Consider the following 22,436-nt stretch of genomic DNA (forward strand, 5'->3'; position numbering starts at 1 on the left):
TGCAAAAAAATAAGGCGCCAAAGGGCAAAAAGAAACGCCTCGTGTGGGACTCGAACCCACAACCTTGGGATTAAAAGTCCCACGCGCTGACCATTGTGCCAACGAGGCCTGAATTCAATGAACATCGCCCATTTAAAGTAATAAAGTAAAACCTAGGTTGCAGTGAACCTATTCTATTACTACATATTACTTGGGAGAAGGAATCAACACCTCAAGAGCTATAATCAATATTCATGAGGAGAAACTTGCGGAACATCTAGTTCATATTTGTTTGTGGGGGAATTTCTTGACTGGCCACCGATCACCTGAGATCTTCTAGGAGTTACCGCTAATTAGGCCAATCGGCGTTCGACGGTTTGTTGAATGAATCCTTATTTTATATAACTATCGTGAAAATACCGTCTCTGATATACTTCGTATAGCTAGGTAATACTTCATAATTCACATTATTAAATTCGAGGCAATGGGGGTCATCACGACCAATTTGTATTGTGTCTCTGTAGTAACTGAGCCTAAGCAGCGAACGTGCTTAACCATCACCCACGCGTAATGCGACACCTTCTAACACCACTTGGCACACGACGAATCGAATACATAGGGTCATGCTGAACAGGGGTCATTATTGGGGTTGGAAACCATAATTATGTACTAATTTTCTATCTCCGTTTTCACTCGTTGAAAACAGCGATTTCTAGAGCTTTATTAAGATACTCAATCCTGCCTTTAAACTCCCTTATCGCGAACGCCTCAGTGGTGCGCTCCTCGCCGACTTATATCACAAAACATCGCTTCAAGTCCAGCGCATCATCGGCCAACGACGCGACCATTTCAGCCTCAATTTCAGTCTGGACGAGTCGAATAACCAACAGAACGATCGTGTCTTGAACTTCTCCGTTGTCTATCCTGACTTTGAATCGCTTACACTCCATACAAGACCTGTCGATGCGCAAGCCTCCTTGACTGGGGAATTCTATTACGAATATTTCCGCTCGGTGATGAAACAGGTGGTTAAAGGAGATTACAAGCGGATTAACAGTATCTCGACGGATACCCTGTAAGACAATGAGGAAGTTCTGGAGACTGTCAAGAAGATTTAGACCTATCGCATATCATCTATGTGCCTTGTCGATCTCATAATTTAAACCTCATTGGCGATATCATCAAGATGGACAATTTCCGCGATCGTTTCACCACTTTCAAGAACCTCGTTTGCGACCTCTCGTCCATTAGGCCGACCCAGCCCTGGCCTTTGCAGTGACATCATGCGAGCTAGAGCTCTAATTTCGACGGGAATTTGACAGGGCAGTTCCATGGACTTGACAGTCCTCCTCGCCTCATGTCGGATTGAGCTCTACTTAGATTCCGGAACATACGGAGTTTCAAATGGGACTTCTCCTTGGGGGGTTATGCGAGCTAAATGTCGTCGTTCGCCTGTCGTCCAATCGACAATAGCAGAGTGTGAAGTGACGCGGTTCTGTTCTTGTTAGCCAATCTTACCACTCAGACCTTGATGGAATTGGACTTACATCCCAAATAACCACAGTCCCAGGAGCCCATTTGACACGAGCCTGATAGTCAATGCCCCGGCCAATGTGGTCGTACAAGAAGTTCAAGAGTGCCTCGCTCTCTTCGTCTTTAAATCCGACGATTCTTCGAGTGACTTGATGCCAATTAGCTAAGGATTGAGCTGCAAAGTAGGAAGACTTACACCCTTTATTCACAAATAAGGCTTTCTCGCCAGTTGCCGGGTGAGTGCGCACGATCGGATGCTCCGAAGTAACGCCCTCTCGTTTCACTATTCCCCCACGTTTCCTGCTGAACTCCACTTGTTCGATTCCAGAGTGAAGAGCCTTAAGTCCATGTAGACGCTCTTTGAAGGCCGGTGACAATCGATTGTAGGCCTCGACCTGGTTGACGAATGCAGTGTCGCCACCAACTCCCGGAACATCCAAGGCGTACAAGAACGTGGTGGCAGGTGGCTGCTTCTCGAATGAGACGTCGGAGTGCCATCCGACACCGCTATTCCGATTTGCCAAAAAGAAATCAAATTCGCTCGTATTGACATTTCGATGCACGATAAGGAGCTCCGGATGGCCCTCGGGGGTTGGGCTGGTCGGATGGATGTGGAGACGGCCGAAATGGCTTCCGAGGGCGACGGGCTCCGTAAGTGGTAAGTCGGCAAGGTCCTGGTTACGGAATGCGACAACCTTTCGCTGGGCAACTAGTAAGGCAAGTTGATCTTTACCAGCGTCGCTGAGCTTGCTGAGTTGGACCCCAGTGACTTCTGATCCCGTGGTGGGTGTGAGGTGCTGGAGCTTAGAGCCTTCAGTCAGAAGGTCCTTGAAGCTTGGATCGGCGCCTTTGCCCTTGTCGATGTGCTCGTATAGTTCGAAGGGTGGGTATTTCACGCCATGGTCCCAGACAGGCAGATAATGGGGGTACTGTGTGATCGTTAGTCCACGTCTACGGCAATTGGAGTGCGACAACATACAGTGGCAGGGACCGGATTATCACTCTCTTCGTCAATTTGCCTTCGGATTTTAGGCTTCGCCTCAACGGGCTTCTCCTCAGTGGGCTGAGGATCGGCCTGCACCGAAATGGGGAGTTTTTGGGTTTCGGTAGATGTCACAGTGGCCATTTTCGGTAAATAGAAGTTGATGATCTAAGTAAACAGTCTCAGACTTTGGCTATGGATTAAATAATTGTCTCGATCTTATATGAGTCAACAGCAACGGCGCGGGCCACTAAGAATATATACTGCATGGCCTTCGAAACAGTCAACATTATAAAACATCGATATCGGATATAACAGCACCTCCGTTTCAAGGAATCGTCATTTGACCATCCTTTGTAGGTTAATTCCTAGGATGCTCCAATAGTTCAGCCTCCAATTTCGGCGCCGTCTTTTAACACGATGGCGTATGAGTTGCACTGGATTCCCTCATTTGAACAGACCAATTGGCAAGTCTTCTCAGATGGGGCAAACCCGCAGTCGCACTACTGATCCAGTTATCAGATAACACTGATTGGTGTAGCTGTTGCTGCAATGCGGCATAGGTTCATATTTCAAACCGGTTGACGGTTGCTGCTCCAGTTGCGCAGTCGACAATGCCGGATTGCGGGAATCTCCACCCTTTCTGGCTTTTGGAGCAGAACGATCCCTCATCTAAGTGGTAAGACACTTATCAGATCATCATCATACGAAAATAATCGTCTCAATGATTCGTTCCTTGTACGCTGCAGTTTTGATAGTGCCGACGATCGAGGGGTTGTAAGTGCAAATTGCGTTATGACGACCGTGGAATGATACAATCGAGTATTCTGGTCCCATTGTATCCCCTGCATGGCTAGTCAAACATTCCGAGTACATAGCAAGGTCCTATTAATAATAACGTGGAATCAAGGAGAAAATTCAAAGCAGCGACATGAGATAAACTTGACGATATAATAATTTCGGAACATTACATTGAATTAGAGAGGAATAAATTGGTGACGAAGTGACGGGAATGGGGTTATTCGGGGATAGTTTCAGGGCGTTCTGAAGGCTTTGTCAATGACTAAGCAGTAAGCACATAGTTCTAGTTAACTAACTAGTTAGGATAACTAGCTAGTTAGCTAAAACATTTTCATCCGAGATAGTTCAGGACAGTACATAAAATGATGGTCTTCGCTCAGAACTTCGTCAATCAATCTGGGGTGTCCATAGTAGACACACACTTGCTGATGTGAAGTGATTTACGGATAGATGCGATAGGGAGCAATTCGGTGCCTTATGGGGCTGTCGCAGGCACGTGACTATACACGTGACCCACAAGATGGAGACCCAGCTAGTCAGTTAGATCGATCAATCAATCAACAGCTAGTCTTCATGTTGAGACTATCGTCGATTCACACCGCCGTCGTCAGTGTAAATCGAGATTGTTAAACGATATTATCAAGAGTCTAGACACGGTTCTATCTCCCGTAAAGAAGGTAGTAGAGAAAGCCCTTCCTTGTATCTTAGATTGTGGCTATCTACAGGAAGCTAATCGATCGCATCATAATCATCCTTGATGTCTATTATCCCTAGTTCCCCTGTGTAGGAAGTTAGAGCAAGCATACACTCATGACTCAAGCGTTTGTTACTACTGCATCATTTCTTATTGTCCATCATAGAGGTTATGGAAGAGGAGGACTTAGCCCACATCTCTGGAAATGGTTACAGAAAGCCTAGGAATCACATACTATTATGGATGCCCTGTTATTCCCGGTTACTATGCATAGGAAGATGAGTAGATCACTCCTGCGTTAGTTAATACTGGATAATTTCTTATATTGTCGATCATCGAGGCTATAGAAGAGCAGGACTTGGCCCGCATCCCCTAAAATGGTTACAGAAAGCTTAGGAATAGCCTCATACTAGCTATGGAAGAGGAGGACCTTGACCTACATCTCCAATACTGAACCCCTATCAATCGCCTCTACTATGGCAGAGAAGGGCTTTGACCTGAATTTCCAGTACTAAAAGTCCATCAAGCACATCATACTCACTATGAATGTCATGCCATTCTTAATTCCCACGCGAACGATGATAGCGCCATATGATTTCTTATATCCATTGCTACATCAGTTATTATCGAGTCTCATTAACGCTGTAGAAATCTCGAGAAGTATATTTGACTTTGCTTTCCCCCCGATCCATCTACTAAGAAGGATTAGAATAGAGCCCTATTCTTACCTGCCCTACTACGCCATGACAGTCGAACGGCCCAAAGACGAGTCGGAAGAAGACTCCAGCCTATCGTCCGAACAAATTGACGTAGGGCATACGGTGGCAAAAGCTGTCTTACACGATGCAAAGTTGGTGACAACGAAAGGCAACATTATCACCAATGATGGAGCTATCGTGGCCACTGGAGAAATTGACTCGAGTGTTTCGGCCAATCCCTTTTCGGATCCCCAGATCCGAGACTACTACGTTGGTGTCTATGAGAAAGCAAAATACGAGTGTCGACATGTCTTCGACGCGGGTGCCACATGGACAGAAGAAGAGGAGAAGAAGATGGCCAGGAAACTTGACTGGCATGGCATGTACACAATTTAGTGTCTAAAGATTCGACTGATGATTATTTGTAATAGTATGCTTATGGGCATGCGTCATGTTCTTTAGTCTACAGATTGATCGTGGAAACATCAATCAAGCCGTTTCGGGAACCTTTTTAAAAGATCTTCACCTTAATACTAATGGTGGGCAGACCGACACTTGCCTTGTAAATGACCTCTGACTTAAAGTACTAGATTTCAATCTTGGGAATACCGTGTTCCTGGTGTCTTTCCTTTTGGCCGAGTTACCATCTCAATTAATCTCGAAGAAGTTTGGTCCCGACCGCTGGATTCCTACCCAAATGGTTATATGGTCTATAGTCGCCATGGCGCAAACTGGGCTTCGAGGCAGAGCCGATTTTCTTGCAACTCGTGCTCTTCTTGGAATGCTTGAAGTGTGTTAGCTGATGCTCATAATTCTTCCCTACTGATGGATCAAATCTAGGGCGGTTTCATCCCAGACCTAGTACTTTGGCTCTCCTACTTCTACACCGGCCGGGAGCTCCCCATCAGGCTGAGTTTCTTCTGGACAGCCTTGAGCATTACTGGCATCATTGCTTCTCTTCTTGCCTTTGGAATATTCCATCTCGAAGGCCACCACGGTCTTGCAGGTTGGAGGTAGAGTTCAATTTGCTTCATTCTTGGATAGTGATTGACACAATTTTAGGTGGATCTTCTTAATCGAAGGAACGCTCACACTTGTTATTGGCATTGTGTCCTTCTTCCTTATGCCGGCATCTGCAGCCCAGACAAAGACGTGGTTTCGACCCAAAGGATGGTTTACCGATCGCGAACTTACTATTGTGGTGAACCGAGTGCTACGAGATGACCCTAGCAAAGGTGACTTAAAACCTATAGTTATCTTAAGGCAGACTGATGCTGATCTATTATAATAGGAGATATGCATAATCGACAGGCGATCACCCACGTCGACTGTGGACTGCACTGAAAGATTATGATCTCTGGCCGGTAGGTATATTCTTAACTAGGACACCAGCGGATGCTAACTGTGTACCGGTATCAAGCTTTATATGCTCGGTGTCATCAACCTTGTTCCACAGGCGCCACCCGCTCAGTATCTCACGCAAATTCTTCGGAATCTTGGGTTTACCACTGTAAGCATTCTCTCTAACGGGTGTTCCACCAGCTAATGCCTCTAGTTCGAAACCAACCTCCTTACAATCCCATCAGCAGTGGGCCATATGATCACTCTTCTCGCCGGCACCTGGCTAAGCGAAAAATTTAATCAACGCGCGCTTTTCGCCATGCTACAACCCCTATGGACCCTTCCTTGCATCATTGCTCTCCGAGTGTGGCCAGGTCTTATGAAAGAACAATGGTCAACTTATGCTCTACTCGTCGTGTTACTAAGTTATCCATATGCTCATGCTATTAATGTGTAAGTATACCCCACTGTTAGATAGGCGCGAACTCTCGTAACTAGAGCTAATGACTTTCGGCATTTTATAGGGCTTGGGTGTCGAGAAACTCGAATAACGTTGGCTCTCGCAGCGTATCTGCCGCTCTATTCAATAGTAAGCTATGTTTCTTTCGGCTTCTAGTAACACCAGACCTAACGACACCGCTCCAGTGAACATTCAAATTTATTAATTAGAGTTGGAACACGAAAATAAACGACCGCAATATACACAGCAAACAGTCACCGCTCAACCAACTCCATGCAACTCCTTCTCGATCACCCTCTCGATCTCTATCATGCGATCACGCAGAATCGAAAAGTCGAGCGTGTAAATTCATCAATAATTTCTCCTGCTCGCAGACATCGTGTACAACTCGCACCCAACGATGACGAAAATCGGGTCTACTGGAACAATAAGCTTTAGAATGCTATGAGCTGTAGAATGATACGGAAATAATTAGCTGTGGAATGTTACGAGCTGCGGAATATTGTGAGTGAGCTTGTGACGGTTTACGTGTGATCTAATTCATCAGTAACGACCCACGACCGGTGTATTACGCGGGCCGAGCGCCACGGGGCGGTATTCGCCCCCGGTAAGTACCAACTTATTTACTTCACGCGGCGGAGAGCGAGAAGGAGGGGAACAGGGCCAAGATCTAACGAGTAATACGAATCAGTGGAAACCAGATCCATCCAGAGGCAGAGCTCCGCGTCCTAGGCGTACAGGTCGACAGCAAACCCGCGTGGAAAGCACACGTTACGCATGCGTCTCAGAGGGGAATCGCAGCCTTCGACGCCCTTCCCGTATCACCGCCTCAACCTGGGAACCATCAGTACGGCTATCCCGCTTCCTATACACAGCTATTGTTCGCCCAACAATACTACACGGTTCCGCTGTCTGGGGGATGTGCAACGGGGGCGCCACGGCGCCCGAAACCACCCTTAAACCCTTAAAGAAGATTCAAAACAAGTGTCTCAAATGTGCCGCGGGGGCATATGGGTTGACTCCCACCGCTGCTCTAGGCAGGGAGCTTGCGGTCCCCCCTCCAGACGTACATCCAAGCAAGTGCCCTAGGCTACTACGCCAAAGTCGGCCAGTCACCCAGTTGTGGCTAAGACGTCGGAAACACTAGAAGTGGTCTGGGGGGCGCTATAGAATAGAGGCGTGCAAGGAGCAAGGGGAAGAGGCAGGCCGCGTGCGATACGCATGCGTCCACATAGCGTGGCGGAGACGGGGCGCCAGCAAGCGGAGGAGATCATCCAAATGGTCAGGCTAGAAGCCCAACAGCACCGCCGCAGGGGAGGCAGGAGTTCCTCTCCAAAACCCCTCCGTATAAAAACCGCCATCTGGAAGTGGGTGGATCGCGGATGGCAGAAGGAATGGCAACGCAAGGCCCAAAACCAAACGGCAAGTTTCTGGAAAGGCAGCTGGCGCGAGGACCGCCTAGCACTCTACGACGGAGCCCCGAAACACATCGCAACCGCCCTCTTTCTCCTCCGCTCAGAAGTGATCGGTCTTATTGCATGGCTTGCGGGAGTCGAAGTCGCGGAGATACGCCCGCATTGTGCCTGCGGGTGACCTGCGCAAACAGTACGTCACGTCCTGATCCATTGCCTAAGACACGAACAGGCTCGAGTCTACGATACAAAGACGTAATTAGCCACGATCAGAGAAAGGAAAAGATAGAACAATAAGGGGGCGAAGGCAGGAGGCTTGGCAATGATCCATGCCAGGAGAATTATGGTGAGTTTCGATTGGCGCTGGAGGATGGCAGATTTACCTCCAAAAACGGCGTCATAAACTGCCCAAAATGGAGGTCAATCTACCGTTAGATTGTTTAAACGAGTTTTCCATTACATTCAATACAACTACAAAAATATACAAGCTCGGGGTATCTCTATTGTACATGTTCCGCTCAGCAATCCCTCAAGCCGCCTCCCCGCCTGTTGTTCTCCAGGTGCTAAAATGAGGAACCTCCCGTCCACAAAAGCAGTTGTACCGGCCATCAAACAACTCTAGACAAGTCCAATGCATCCCGCGTCCACAGGCAGCGCATTGGTAGAACAACCCAACAATCGATTGAACGCAAATCTCGCACTGCACAACTAGCAGAGCGAGAGGTCGAGGAGGGGAGGCGTGCTCGAAAACCGTTTCTCCCGCTCGCTCCACGATGGCGAATTTCTGAAATTCCGGCTTCTCTTTATCAACGTGTGGGGTCGAAGCGCCGCTTGGGTGATGGCTGCGCGCATCAAACGAGCCCTGTGCAAAGTCAGATCGACCGCTGTGGTGGAAATGACAAATATCAGAGCCTACCTTGGGTCCTTTCTCGGACCTCTCGTGAACGCCGTCCGGATCGATCGCCCAGGCACTCTTGCCACCTTCCCAATACGAGGTTAACCCGTTGAACTGCAACAGTTCCGCACGCTCCACCCAGAGTTCCCAGGAGCCCAAAAGGTGGGCATACATCATTCTGTACGCCTTGTATCGTTCGTCAGAGCCGGGATCAAGCAATGGTACGCTTCCATGCGCCTCGTTATCGAATCGATTTTGGTTCTTCATGGTAACTCGGATGGAACTGCTCCCTCCCCGCGGGATGGTGATGGACTCGGTTATATTAGTGGGAGCCGTGGACGTTGAGAAGCGTTCGTCGGACCCTAAGGAGCTGCTGTTGCGCTCAGGACCAAGGACCGCCCCCTCGACGGAATACGAGTCTACAAATCCGTCGTCAAGTAGGAATCCGTACGGATCGCGTTTGCCCGAGGTGGAGACGCGCGTCGATCGCGGAGCATGAGCGCGAGGGCTGTCATAGACTTTGTTCTCTCCCCATGTGATACCACTGGTCGGAGCGGAGGTCGACAAATCTCCGTCGTTGCGATGTCTCCCTTGAGTGGGCGGCGATGATGACACGTTCATAGCCAGGGTACGTAGGGATTGGAACGCATTGGATATATTCGAATTGACCCGGCGTGTCTGGGTCGCGAGATGATGCTCGGGTGAAGTGGAGAAGCTGCCAGCAGCGCTAGATCGGAAAGTGTTCGAACGTGATAAGACCGGTGGAGTGTCGCCAGTAGAGAAGGGAGTCGGTGGCTCACTGTGGAAGTTGTCTGTGCCCCATGGCCCGTTGGACGACTCTGCTGAACCATAGACGCCCAGCTTAGCATCTCCGTTGTCCCAAGGCTTAGCAAATGAAGATCGAAGGCCAGATGAAACAAGGACGTTGGGCTGAAACAAACTCCAAGCCACTTCTTGCGTTGCGAAATAATCTAGTCCGAAGGCGGCACTTTTCATCGACATGGGAAATTCCTTCTTGTGTTGCCGGATCAAGGTGGTGTGAACCCCCTCTTTTGCGGCGGGCTCGAAAAAGATGCATGATAGCATGGCAAGCATCTGGATATCGGCAAGCTTCTCATAGTGCTCAAATAATTGCGGGATGAGCCACACGCTTGCAATAGGATGGTTCCCCCATTTGACACGACCCCGGAGCGCCGGATTCTCCACGGTGGCGGGCTTGTCCAGCTGGAGGTCGATTCCACTATCCTTCTTCTTCACTCGCACCCATGATCGGCGCGCAAGGACCACAATCGGTTCTTTTCGTTGCTGTTGATCCATGATCTCAAGCGGGATTTCATTATAGAGCATGAGCTTTGCCAGGTTCCAAACGGCGGCCGTATCGTCGTCGCCGTATACTGCCGCGACACGAGAATTATGGTCACAGACTAGCGGCCCGTTTCCAAACATGAGATACTCTCCAGCAAGTGCCTTCTTCGCCGGCAGGAGAGAATGCAGGTCATGGATGGATATGATTGCTTTGGATTTGCCGGCCCCTCCTTTGCTGCCTTGTTCGGCACTTGACTGCTGTGAAGTCTTATGAAACCTAAGCATCGCGCCTTTCCACGCGGCAGATCGCATGAAACGCGACGGGAGCCTTCCAATATCTCGCTCGCTGTCGGATGACGTAGTCGAGGAGCTCTCGCTGCTTCCCCCGGAATCGGAGGTTTCATCGTCCACCACCGAGGAGTTTTCCCGAAGGTCTGGGGATTCGGTATTGAGCCGACCAAACCCTTCAAATACGCGATTGCCTCGTTGCAAATGATTGGCTGCGCGCAGAGTCGAGAGACTAAACAATGGCTTCGGTTCGGGCTTTGGGGGGAAAAAGCAGACGAGCCGACCATCTGGAGTCCAGAGAGCACCGCAAGTTTTTGGGACAGGTACGTTCGCGGTGCTGGGGCCTATTTCCGCGCCACTCAATTCGAGATCCTGTCCATCAGGATGATGGAAGGCCGGGCCAACGCCCTCCTCTTCGTCGCTGGAGCTCGATTCATCTGCAGCTAATCCTGCAACATCGTCGGCATTGGAGAAGCTAATGCTATCTTCGAGGCCTCGTTCTCCGAGCAGGTAAGTTATGATTGCCTCTAATGAGCCCCTTTTTTTTGTCTGGTAGTGCTCGGTAATGGAGCGAAGCTCACGTTTCAGCCGTTCCATGGTGTCTTCTGAGATCGCAGAGACGGTCTTCTCAAAATCGTACTGCGGACATGCATCCGCCGGGTAATTATCAGGAAATGATAGGTTCACTCGCAAGAAGGCAGGCTTCTCATCGGCTGCCCACGGTCCGTTCAGGGTGACCGTCGCAGAACGCTTTCCGATATTTGCTAGCTCAAATGTGACCTTTTTGTATTTTTTGCCCACGTAAGTGATCTCGTCGCTGAGGCTTTCCGGTGTATCCCAGACAATCTGGTGGTCATTTTGATTTATTCGCGAGGACCGCGGCGTAAATCCACGAACCATGACGGGAAGAGGCCCGGCTCGTCCTACCCGGACTCCGGCCATCCACGCGATGGGATTGATCGTCCGATTTGGCGTACGCCTGGCTTGCATTCCAACGGAGGGGGTCATATGAACGCCTTCAGATCGATGCACTGGCAATGGTGCCCTACTCATGCCTGCAGCTGCGAGTAGCGCCCCGAGTCCTTTCGGCTTATTTTCTTCATCCTGAAGGTTGGTTGCGTGTGCATGAGTAGGTTCATCACGAAAGGTTCGGTACTCGGCGCCCTGTCTCGTGAATTTCAAGCCCCTCTCTAGATTCTCGCCTTTCTGATGGCCGACAGGCTTCAAATGTTCGTCGGTAATGCGATGCAAGAGCAGTTGTCGGTCCATTCCCCAGGATATAAGCTGGAAATCCCGGTTATCGATACCATCCTCGACGGTACCGCGAGACCGCCACAGAAACTCTTTAGCTTGATCATTGTGGCCCTTGAATGACGTAGTTGGGGAGCCGACCGACTCGCGACTCTCCCCATCGCCCAACCTGCGGTCGAAAAGATGAAGGTCGAAATTGCCTCTCTGCGGCATTGCAAGCAACCCGTAGCCAAATGGGGTGTGACGTGCCCTCCATACGGGATACGGGGTATGTATCACTCGTTCCGGTTCGGACGCGTCATTCTCGTAATCCCAAAACTTGATCGTGTGGTCCAGCGAGCAGGTTACTATGTCGCTTGCTCGAGTGCGGTTCCAGTCGATGCCGTAGATCTTGGTGGCATGAGCCTCGATGGTCCGTAACGGTATGGTCCCTTTCCGGTCATCCCAAATATGGAGATACTTGTCATGGGACGAAGCGATGATATGCGCATCCTGCCGATTCCATTTGACTTGCGTAGCACCAGCATTCCATTCGGCAAACGTTAGAACGGGCTTCGCAGGCCTACGCAGATCCCAACAATGGACATAGCTGTCAACGGCGCAGGTTGCCAACAAGTCCGGATGCAGCGCAGAAAAGTTGATGTCAGTAATTGCTCGCGAGTGTGCATGCAAAGTGTGCTCTATGGGAGCCTGGCGAGTAAGCATGTCGAGGTTCCATACCAGCGCCTTCTGGTTTGACGTGCTCACGATCCAATAGTCGCGCGATGAGAACGGCGACCATTGCACGTCGGCGACCTCCCATGGCGAGCGATGAACCAAGTGCCGAGGTGTGGAGTAGAGATTATCTAAGTCAATGATATGAAGACCCTCCCGGCTACGAATTGGATCAAATTAGCTCTGAAATGCCTTGTGCGATCATGGGTGACCTACGATGCTAGGACGACATCCCTCCCACTTGGGGAGATGGAGGCCGAACCGACGGTCTCATGGACTTTGATCTGAACATCGAGCTCAAAAGTTTTGCTATCAAAAGCGGAAGTATGCTCACGCGACGGCTTTTCTGAGATATTCTCCATAGGATTATAATGCTTCGATTATGCTGCGCAGCTCATTGGGTGTCCCATAGAGAACATCTCCTGGGGGATTGGGGTGGTGTTGAGAACCCCGAGCGATGGGTGAGAACTGGAAGGAGTTATCGGAAATGGATGCACCCATACTGGGTAAGAGAAGTCATTCCTACTGAGTCTAGTAGAATATCACCGAGGTGAACACTTCAGTTGCGTGACGCGAAGACTATCGTAAGGAAACATGAATGATGTCGACAGCTCTGTACTCTGTTGTGATGGCGGCGTTGAGTGTGGCTGCTGTGGCTGGACTTAAATGTGGCGTCAATCAGGCTCCTAACTCAAGCCTTACTGCCTGAGGTGTTAATCCTGATCCATCTAAGTGGGGCAGATTTGATCATCACATTGAACTGCGGGAACTGAATCATCAACATGAATTGTTCGACATTTCTACTATTCCCGCCCATTCCAATCTCGAGATAGGGCCACAGACCCTTGAGGTTTACTACTATTCTCTTCCATTCACTCCTACCAGTCTTTCTCAAAGCCTCTGGATCACTTTGGAACTCTTTATTAGCTTGACTCCCTCTGAGCCGCCAGCGTGATCAGTCTCGTACCTTGTTTCGATCCCGATTACAAACACCGCTTTGCCTCCTATACTTCAAGACTCACCCGGAGATATCTCCCATTCTCTTCACACGCAGCAACCTCATTGCTGAGGATTACTCCCGCCAAAATGTCTCTTCCGAAGAGAATCATCAAGGAGACAGAGCGCCTGATGGCCGAACCGTACGTTCCCTCCACCCCATCGTACTGACCGGAGCATCTAACAACTATCGGCTCAGAGTCCCAGGCATAAGCGCCGTACCGCATGACGACAACCTGAGATACTTCAACGTCACCATCGACGGCCCATCACAATCCCCTTACGAAGGTGAGGCATATCGCAACCCCCGCCCGTGTCCCTATTGACGAGGCTCGGAAACAGGAGGCACTTTCAAACTGGAGCTTTTCCTCCCCGAAGACTACCCCATGACACCGCCGAAGGTCCGATTCCTCACGAAAATCTACCACCCCAACATCGACCGGCTGGGGAGGATCTGCTTGGACGTGCTGAAAGGTTACATAACATGACTTCTTTCCTGATCCGAACCCTAGTTGACCGTGTTTTAGCCAACTGGTCGCCCGCCCTTCAGATTCGAACCATCCTGCTCTCAATACAAGCCCTACTAGGTGCTCCGAATCCCGATGACCCGTTGGCCAACGATGTTGCCCAGCGCTGGAAGGAGGACCAGAATGCCGCGATCGACACGGCTAAAGAGTGGACGGCAAAGTACGCCACAGCTTAGCGAGTCAGGTGCTTTCACGTCGAAGGAAGCTATGGAATGCATATGAGTACGTCCGTTCAGACCGCTCGGATTTCTTGAAAGCGAACGGATGTAACGGTTTGCTGACGCGGACGTATGGCCAAGTCCGGTCAGGTGACGATGAGGGGAGAGCATTAGGTTGGGCCATCGTGTTAATTACTTGGGACATTAAGCTGGTTTATGATTGACGGGCTCACCACTCGATGACTAAATGCCATTTTTTTGAGCAATGCTTTTGCATACGGCATGCATGACGCGTGTGACAGCTTATACATTATGACTGGACATGACAACAGATAAACAGATGCGTAGGGACCGTCTTCATCCTCCTGTTCTTTCTCAACGATATTCCTATGCTACCCTGGAAATAATGGTTCGTGAGTCTTCTAAACCTTGACGGGTGTTCGAAGAGTGAATGTCACTGGGGACCCATTTATGGTAACCCAAACGGTGAGCGGGTCGGAACCAATTTGTTCAGCTCTACCTCCGTTATTGGAAGTCACAGGGCCGGGGAACGTCACTGGAAGAGGCTTGCCGCAACGGTTCCCGGTGGTCGTGAGCGTGGCCCCGACAATTTGCGACCCGTCGCTAGAATAGTTCCTACGTTATGTAAGCATTGAAATCGAGGACTAATAGATGACGGGTCTCCATACCAGGCGATATTCGGATTACACCGGTCCCGGGCCATGCGATCCGCGAACGATACAGCTAGATCATCGTGTTTCAGCGTGAGCAGCGGCCAATCCACCAGCCTGACCACTTCTCCGACGACCGTTTCCACCCAGAACTGAAGCAGGGAGTACTTGCCGCTGACCGTGCCAGTGCTTTGGTTCGGCAAGTCCGACACGCGCATGTTGGCTTGATGGAACATGTAGGCGTCATGGTGCAGTCCCAGTATGCTTCGGGTGTTCACATCCCGCTCATCCTCGAACAGGGCCGCGGCGTTGCCGTTGACGCCGTAGGATGAGCGCCACTCCGCAACGTTGCAGTCGATCGCATCGCAGTTGTAGAAGATGTTCGACACCCATCGTGGGGTGATCTGGTATCCATCGAATCCATTGGCAGATTGATTGGTGACCAATGGCCAGAATTCATTTTCCTAGAAACCAATTTTAATCCCGAACAACTCATAGAGGGAACGGGGAGTGAGCGCTTACATGGTTTAGTAATGCCGATCTGCTGTTGTCTCCAACGCCGTTTTGCAGGCCGTTATCACTCCACGCTCTTAAGACGTCAGGGTTGTGAAAACCAGTAATACCCGGCGGGATCAGGCCCTTCCCAGAAAAATGCTTTGCAGCTGAGAATCCGATGGCGTCCAGGAATCCAATGTTGAATTTGATCTCCTTGTTTGCATCTTCGTAAGTTGCACCGTTCAACGATTGATGAGTACTGGTGGTGTTAGCAGCTGCCTGGTAGTATAGAACTGGTTGACTGACAATGTGTGAGAGACATGTGCGAATGCATCGCGATTGGTAGGATTCTTCAGCCAAACCGCCAATGGGTCAAGATTTATGCAGGCGTCGCTCCAGGAGTACTCCGCTGGGCTTGTCGGCCAAACGTTCGTTCCCGACCCTGCAGGCTTCTTGTACTCCTGATCAGCGAACTCTGCAGGTGTAGACGAATAGTAGATGGCGCTCGGCGGTACACATGCCCCACCAGCTGGATCATTCTTGATGCCATTTTCGATGGCCCCGTTGCCGTTGTGACCGAGCTCAATGAAGTATTCCGAGCCGCGAGGCATCTTCCCTTGGATCTGACGGGTCCACGCAACGTGAGCCTCTAGATCCGCAGGTCGAAGACGGAAGTTGACAGTATTCGGCTGGAAGAGGGTCGTCTGGAGGAAAACATCGTCGACTTGGGTACCGAAATTCAGTCGGCGAATTCCGGTGTAAAGTCCCCGGGTCGCCCACTGAACCCAGACGTGGTCCAGATACGCAGACGTCACTAGGGCGTCGGTCGCCCATGCGGTGAAGAAGACAATCTGCTCTCGGCCGTTGATGTTATTGATGATTGCTGCCGTGGTCTGCTCCTTGAATATCCCTGACGGTGCAAAACGGGCAATTTCTCGTGCGATGCTCGGGTCGATGATCCTGGAAGGGTAATGCCACAATCCCTTCGTCGAAACCGTGGCGCCTTTCTTGAAGTTGACGCCTTCGAAACCAGTGAAATCAGTGACAGTGAGCAGCTGCTCGACCGTGTCCTCGCAACACCCATCCCCAGTATGCGCATCTGTTACGCCGAATTCCTCCACCGGATAGGCATCCAGACGAGTCATACGGACACCGAACTTGACCTGGTAATCGTAGAGCTGTTGCCACTGTTCCGGCTTCAAGGCACTGGACCCATCGTTTGAATCATCGTTTCGGACCTCGCTTACGACGACGATGCCGCCAAAGTTGCCCTGATTTCCGTTCGCTAGGGCGGGAAGTGTGACACTGCCGGAGCCAACGTAGACCACTCGGTAAGGGATGCCGTACGCTTGAAGGCGAGCGTAGCCTTGGTATGCATCGGCGGCATGCCGGGCGATCACTAGGAAAGTGGAGAGGCAGCTGTTGCCTCGCCCAGGGATTGGCGATGTCTGAGGGTCGGCTTTGGTGGTCGGTTTTGTTGTAATCGGACGGGTAGTGATTCCGCCTCCTCCTCTTGTCGTGGTGGGACGCGTAGTAACAGGCCCAACCGTTACCGTACGCGTGGTTCGACGACCTCCGGCAGACACGGTCACTGGGCGTCTACCAGTGACTGTAACAGTTGCGCCATTTCCCCCATTCCCGGCATTTCCTCCGCCGGGGCGGAGCGTTGGCCACTGTTGATTGGTCTGACGGCCATTCCCACCTTGGTACACCGTCACAGCAATGACTTGAGCGTCGCGCTCCTCGAGGTTTTGCTCCTCGAGAACGTCATCGGCGCGGATTTGAAACGGACTCAGAAAGAAAAGGATGAACAAGCAGAACGCAAGCAGATGGCGAGAGAGTGAAGGGGCCATCGTGGGGCGCAAAAGAACGAATGTAGAGGAGACACTTCGCAGCTCGACTCGAAAGTGGCACCCGGCCAAATGAATGTTTATATATTCGGACGCTGCACGAACCGAGAACTGTATCGGCCAGAAGACGAAGCCCCGGAAATTGGTATTTCCAAGAGCCAAGGGTATTTACCATTTCTCCATCTTGGTGACAAACGTTTTCGGGCCACGAAAATTTCGTGCTCGCCATAATATACTGGGACGCCGCAACTTCGACGGCATCGTCATCGTCGCCTGCTGGCTTCACCGACCCTAAACCGATGTACGAACCGGGTCATCTGTGAGGGCAGCAGCCATTCTTCTGCGGCATCGATAGCGAAGTCATTGGAAGTTCCACGTTGACGAAAGGATGGCAAACAATGCGACGGTGATGCAAATTATGGAACAATTTGTATATATTGTATATAGTGATGGACGACCCGACCGAGCTAGGCTGGGACGGTTATGGGAAAGCGAGCAAGTTGGTGAGAGCGGCGATATTGCATATAAGACGCCTTGCCCGCAGGGATCCCATCATCATCCCATCGCATGGTGACCTCGGACACTTTATTATATTTATTTGGACGCGGCATCCCTCAGCTAGCATCCTCAGTATAGATTTCAATTTCTGGGACCAGGACAGATATATTGCCTGGTCCATCCGGTTGATTTGGAAGGGTGATATAAGGCCTAAATATAGCCAGTGGGCACGAGGCCGCTCGTGAACTATTTTTCTCCAGACAATACGACGTCCATTGGCGTGTTGCTGGTGGTGTCATCGAAACGAGCTTCGGATTTGACATGCGGTTGTTCTGTCGCTCCGTCCTCGATACGACTCTAGTCCTGAAGTGTCCTGAGCAAAAAAATCCAATCCTATCGTGTATCCAACCATTCTCTTCCACCCCTGGCGCCATGTCGACTCCGATTACGGAGGATAATTATCCACACTCGGAGTGAATCTTGATCTTGGTAGCGACGAGCCGTCCCAGGCCTTCGTTAGTATCTATCGACTCGAAAGCCAAAGATGCTGGAGAAAACAAGGACCAGGTTTCCTCAAACACTCACGATTCATGTTGGAGACGGCGTGGGAGCCTCGAAGTATCGTCATTACCCGTGCCTAATTCTAGCCCAACAAAGTTCTAAGAGCCATGCCTATCCATTTAAGGCTCATCATCTGATGCTCGTAATCACTGATGCCCAAATCGCGATATCCCCAAACGCCAAACTTTTCCACCGCGTCTATCCCAACCATCTAAGCAGGCTCTATTCCGTCCCATGGTATCCCATCCTACTCCGCCTCATCGTCCGTGTCCAGCGGATGAGGCGTCCCCTTCGGGCTGTTCAGCCACTCGATATGCCGTAACCGCCTCCGCACCTCCCGCTCCTTCATCTGCGCGCGCGTCATCTTCTTCTTCTTCTTCGCCTTGAACTTCATGTCCCCGCCCTCCGCTTCGCTGTTCGCTGCCGACGCCGCCGCCGACGCCACCGCCGAGCTCATCCCGCTGGCCGGCCCGCTGCCGACGCCGCTAGGAGTTCCGATGCCAGACCCGGGACGGCTGTCCTCGAACCGATCCAGGGACACGGCGAGGTGGCCCTTGGCGGTCAGCCGCCCGTCGTTGACGTGCCATTGCTCCGGGCACAGTGCGCTGACGAACTCCTCATTATGTGATATCATGACCACGCCGCCGCGGAAATCGCGGATCGCGACCGCCAGACCGCCGAGGGAATCGCGGTCCAGGAAATTGGTCGGTTCGTCGAGGATGAGGAGATGCGGGTTGTTCCACATGGCGCCGGCGAGGACGACCTTGACTTTTTGGCCGCCGGAGAGGCCGGAGATGGTGTTGTGGTTGGCGATCTCCGGGTCCAAGCCGATGTCCTCGAAGTGCTTCGAGATGATCTTCGGCTCCAGCTGACGGAAGCCCAACCCTTCGCGGGAGGCCTCGTGGTCGTCGAACTCTTGGACGAGCTTTTGGAAGCCGCGGGCGAGCAGGGTTTCGCGGGAGATCATATTGTTGAACTTGGGGAGCCAGTTCACCCATTTCCTATGGACTGTTAGAGATATCCAGAAAAAGGGTAAGGGGCAAACTTACACTTCGTATTGGAAGCTCTTCTTGTACTTTTGCCGACCGATCAGCGCTTCAACGTTCCGTGGTCCACTGCCGTCGCCAATATCGATTGGCGTCGCCATCTGCGCCTTCTCATCCTCGGTCAAAATTCTCGTCGCCTTCATCAGCACCTCGCGGTCATCGCCGTGGGCATATCGCCACTGCAGGTACTGATTGGGCGTCTTCTCCAAGTGCATTTCCACGTGCTCCAACGCGTGCTGTTTGATGTATCCAATACGTAAGTTGGGATGCTTCTCGACCTTTCCTTCTTGTGGGACCACTTCGCCGGTGAGGACTTTGATGAGTGTGGACTTGCCGGCGCCGTTGGGTCCGATGATGGCCGTTCGCGATGATAACGAGAGCCCGGCGGATACATCGAACAGGTTCGGCTTTGATGCTCCGGGATATGTGAACGTGCAGTTCGTCATGCGAAGAATCGACCGGGTGTTGCTCTTGACTCCAGTCAGGAGCCCGGGGGGAGGGAATTTGAATTGAACGTTGGAGGCCGACAAGGTGTAGTAGGACTTGCCCTCGGGCTTAACCTTAACGAAAGCGGCAAGATTCCCCTTGTACGAAACCAGCTTCTTCTGCTCGTAGTGATAGATGTCGGTGCAGACGGCATCGAGGAACGCGGAGTCGTGGCTCACGATCAAACTCGTGATTTCCGTGTGCTTTTGGAGGTACTCCTCCAGCCACTTGATATTGGCAACGTCCAAATGATTGGTCGGCTCGTCCAGCAACAGAACTTGGGCTTTCATGAGCATCGCTCGTGCTAACGCCAACTTCATCTTCCAACCGCCCGAGCAGGCGCCGACCTTCATGGACTGCTTTCCCTCCGGACCGGCATCGAAGCCAACCTCTTCCAAGACGGAAGAGATGTGCTCGACGGTCTCGTCGGCAAAACGAGGATCCTTCGCGATAAACTCCAGAATGGTGAGGTCCGCGCTTTCGCCTTGGTTATGCTCGACGAAGCACGTCCGCAGTTGATCGGGGGTCGGGAATCCTTCGAGCTTCCCCTCAGCGATACTCCGCATGAGGGTTGACTTTCCGGCTCCGTTGCGACCGCAGAGCCCGTACCTGTGGCCTTTGAGGAGCCTCAGGTTGGTGTGCGAGAGGAGCAGCATGCCACCGTATCCCAGAGAAAACCTTGCGTTCACAATCTCCTCTTCGCCGTCCTCCTCTTGGATCGGAGCACCGTATTTCCGATTTTCCTCTTCGACGTAGAACGCATGCGCAGCTTCCGCAATAGCAGACGCACGTGCACTGTCAGTCAAATCCCTAAGGTACGGTTCAATGTTGACATGCAGCCGATCCAAATGGCGTTGGTTGACGTCCTCGGCCACCATCTCGGAGACATAGTTCTTGGTCGAGGCCCATACCGATGCATCCTCGGCTGAAATGTCCCCATTCTTTTGCACTTCCTTCTCCAGCAAGGCGGCGACATGTGCGGGAAGTGTGGGGGCGAAGATGTCGACCATTCCCTTACCACCATTTTCGCCCATCGCTTGTTCGATCACCTTCAGCGCCCGCGATGCGATTTCGCGAACTTCCGGAAGCGAGGCTCGATCCTTCACCGCTTTCACACCAGGTTTCAACTTCGGCAGGAAAGCTCGTGCTTCAATCGGGTTATGAACCAGCTTGGTCAAGTTCTCCACCACAACCACGGTTTGGCGCAGCACCTCTTGGGTCGTGGTTGGAGTGTTCAGGGAGCGTTCCAGCAGCGGAGTGACGAGGGCGAGGACCGGAGATGTGACGACGGCCACGAATGTCGTCTGTGACAGAGCATGGATGGCTTTCTGTTGAGTGCCGGTGGACGGATTTTCCATGGATTTGATGAGGAGGGGTATCCGGGGAGCAACATCGTCGTTTTGGAGAAGAGTCGTCAATATGGTCATCGTCTTGGCGGCTTGCTTTGCAACCTGTGCAGATGTCGTTAGACTCGTTCTTGTTCAAATTTACTGTGGATGGACATACCTCGGACTTCAAATCGTGCATCCCTCCCTCGACGATCGGAATCAACCGCTCTAGCTGCTTGCCCATCATCTCTCGAAGGACGTCTTTGCTTTCCTCTTCTTCCCGCGTCCCTGATCCGATCTTGGCCTTGTCTGCCATTCGGCCCACCAAACCGTACGCTCCCACAGTCCCTTGCCATTTCCCGGTGGCTTTGCCCAAATATTTGGTAAGGATCGGCAGGAGGCCAGCAACCAGGGCTTCCGGAGATAGATTTCCGAACAGCGCATCGAGGGCATATTTGGCTCCCTCACGAACCGAGGGCCCTTTGTCAGCCAACGCGTCGAGGGCGGTGACCACCAAATTGTCTTCGGGCTGGAGGAAGACCGCTTCGGTTATGCGGTGCTTCGGGGGGAATCGCTCAAATAGGGCACCGATGGCGAACATGGCACCCTCACGTTTGGCGCCTACCTTCTTGTCGGCGGCGGCTTTCTTGATGGCGTCGAAAATGCCATAGCGAGCGAAGCCACGGAAGCTGACCGACTCGCTTAGCACGTCGGTGAGGGCATATGCAGCGTCGAGCGACTCTTGCGAACTCTTCGCGACGAAGATGGTGTTCAGAAGCGTCGAGACGTCTTCGGCGGGAGGAGGAACGCTGGTCGATTTGACGGGAACCACATTTTGGATTGAAGAGGATTCCATATGCGGCATCATGTGGGAGAATCGCACGAAGGATCGGCGTGGAAAACTTTCGGGCTGCAAAGAGTTGATAGGACAGGCGGTCGGTGGAAAGACCGAAGTCCTAGGAGGGGAGAGGGGAGATTAAGAAGGATAAGAGGTAAGTATGTAACAACTCTTCAAAAGCCTATATATCGGGATTCGAGAAGACCTCGAGAAGCGGAGGGAGAAGAGGTCAAGTAGGAAACAGAATCCCAGCAGCCAGTGTCGGAACTGGAATAAGCAGGAATATTCCCAGACAAAAGGACTGGACGATATGGAAGAAAAACTTTGGGTGGGGCTGATTTGGTGAAGGCCCTGAAGGGATGAATTTTCGTGGTTGCAATTTGCACTGGCGTCGTTGGCGGTTGGCCCCCCAGCCGCGGTTGCCCTGTCGGCCGCCACTGTGGCCTGCCGTGAGTGCACGTGCTTATGAATCTTATCCCCCACTGTCCAGTGAGTCCAATCTCCAGCTCTGAGACGTGGAGGGACGGGAAGTGGAGGAGTGGCGGTGTCGGTGGCGGCAGATGTGGCGGGCGGGGTGGTAACAGGCTAACAGCAGCATGGGGTGGGGTGCCAAACATTGGGCGGTGGAA

General features: G+C 51.7%; 6 protein-coding genes and 1 non-coding gene across 7 annotated transcripts; 2 read left to right on the forward strand and 5 right to left on the reverse strand.

The window, feature by feature from the left end:
• Positions 1-35: 35 nt before the first annotated feature.
• Positions 36-108, reverse strand: P152DRAFT_t34. The gene has a single exon. It is a non-coding gene; the product is annotated as a tRNA-Lys (tRNA).
• A 1,011-nt stretch (positions 109-1,119) lies between these two features.
• P152DRAFT_504216 (TauD-domain-containing protein) lies at positions 1,120-2,804 on the reverse strand. Its single transcript, XM_033682354.1, has 4 exons — positions 2,492-2,804; positions 1,709-2,441; positions 1,527-1,660; positions 1,120-1,474 (listed from the first exon to the last, which is right to left on the reverse strand). Exons 1-4 carry the CDS (start codon positions 2,636-2,638, stop codon positions 1,352-1,354), a joined length of 1,137 nt encoding a protein of 378 aa, XP_033534335.1. The 5' UTR covers positions 2,639-2,804; the 3' UTR covers positions 1,120-1,351.
• A 1,928-nt stretch (positions 2,805-4,732) lies between these two features.
• Positions 4,733-6,979, forward strand: P152DRAFT_504219 (MFS general substrate transporter; the record flags this gene model as incomplete). Its single annotated transcript, XM_033682355.1, has 10 exons — positions 4,733-5,070; positions 5,150-5,226; positions 5,278-5,477; positions 5,528-5,700; positions 5,750-5,922; positions 5,999-6,051; positions 6,108-6,197; positions 6,243-6,481; positions 6,553-6,617; positions 6,674-6,979. The coding sequence occupies 10 exons, from the start codon at positions 4,733-4,735 to the stop codon at positions 6,691-6,693; spliced, it is 1,428 nt and encodes a 475-aa protein (XP_033534336.1). The 3' UTR covers positions 6,694-6,979.
• A 1,450-nt stretch (positions 6,980-8,429) lies between these two features.
• On the reverse strand, positions 8,430-12,715 carry P152DRAFT_396949 (uncharacterized protein; the record flags this gene model as incomplete). Its single annotated transcript, XM_033676386.1, has 2 exons — positions 8,430-12,513; positions 12,570-12,715. 2 exons carry the CDS (start codon positions 12,713-12,715, stop codon positions 8,430-8,432), a joined length of 4,230 nt encoding a protein of 1,409 aa, XP_033534337.1.
• A 444-nt stretch (positions 12,716-13,159) lies between these two features.
• P152DRAFT_482173 (ubiquitin-conjugating enzyme) lies at positions 13,160-14,439 on the forward strand. Its single transcript, XM_033681869.1, has 4 exons — positions 13,160-13,492; positions 13,549-13,637; positions 13,692-13,823; positions 13,877-14,439. Exons 1-4 carry the CDS (start codon positions 13,440-13,442, stop codon positions 14,050-14,052), a joined length of 450 nt encoding a protein of 149 aa, XP_033534338.1. The 5' UTR covers positions 13,160-13,439; the 3' UTR covers positions 14,053-14,439.
• Positions 14,440-14,456: 17 nt separating this feature from the next.
• P152DRAFT_396947 (uncharacterized protein) lies at positions 14,457-17,053 on the reverse strand (the record flags this gene model as incomplete). The annotated part of the gene is made up of 4 exons (XM_033676385.1): positions 14,457-14,670; positions 14,724-15,169; positions 15,228-15,459; positions 15,507-17,053. The coding sequence occupies 4 exons, from the start codon at positions 17,051-17,053 to the stop codon at positions 14,457-14,459; spliced, it is 2,439 nt and encodes an 812-aa protein (XP_033534339.1).
• Positions 17,054-18,356: 1,303 nt separating this feature from the next.
• Positions 18,357-21,834, reverse strand: P152DRAFT_466543 (uncharacterized protein; the record flags this gene model as incomplete). The annotated part of the gene is made up of 3 exons (XM_033680696.1): positions 18,357-19,110; positions 19,159-21,092; positions 21,148-21,834. 3 exons carry the CDS (start codon positions 21,832-21,834, stop codon positions 18,357-18,359), a joined length of 3,375 nt encoding a protein of 1,124 aa, XP_033534340.1.
• Positions 21,835-22,436: the final 602 nt, after the last annotated feature.

Source organism: Eremomyces bilateralis (assembly GCF_010015585.1).
Source record: "Eremomyces bilateralis CBS 781.70 unplaced genomic scaffold P152scaffold_9, whole genome shotgun sequence".
NCBI lineage: Eukaryota > Fungi > Ascomycota > Dothideomycetes > Eremomycetales > Eremomycetaceae > Eremomyces > Eremomyces bilateralis.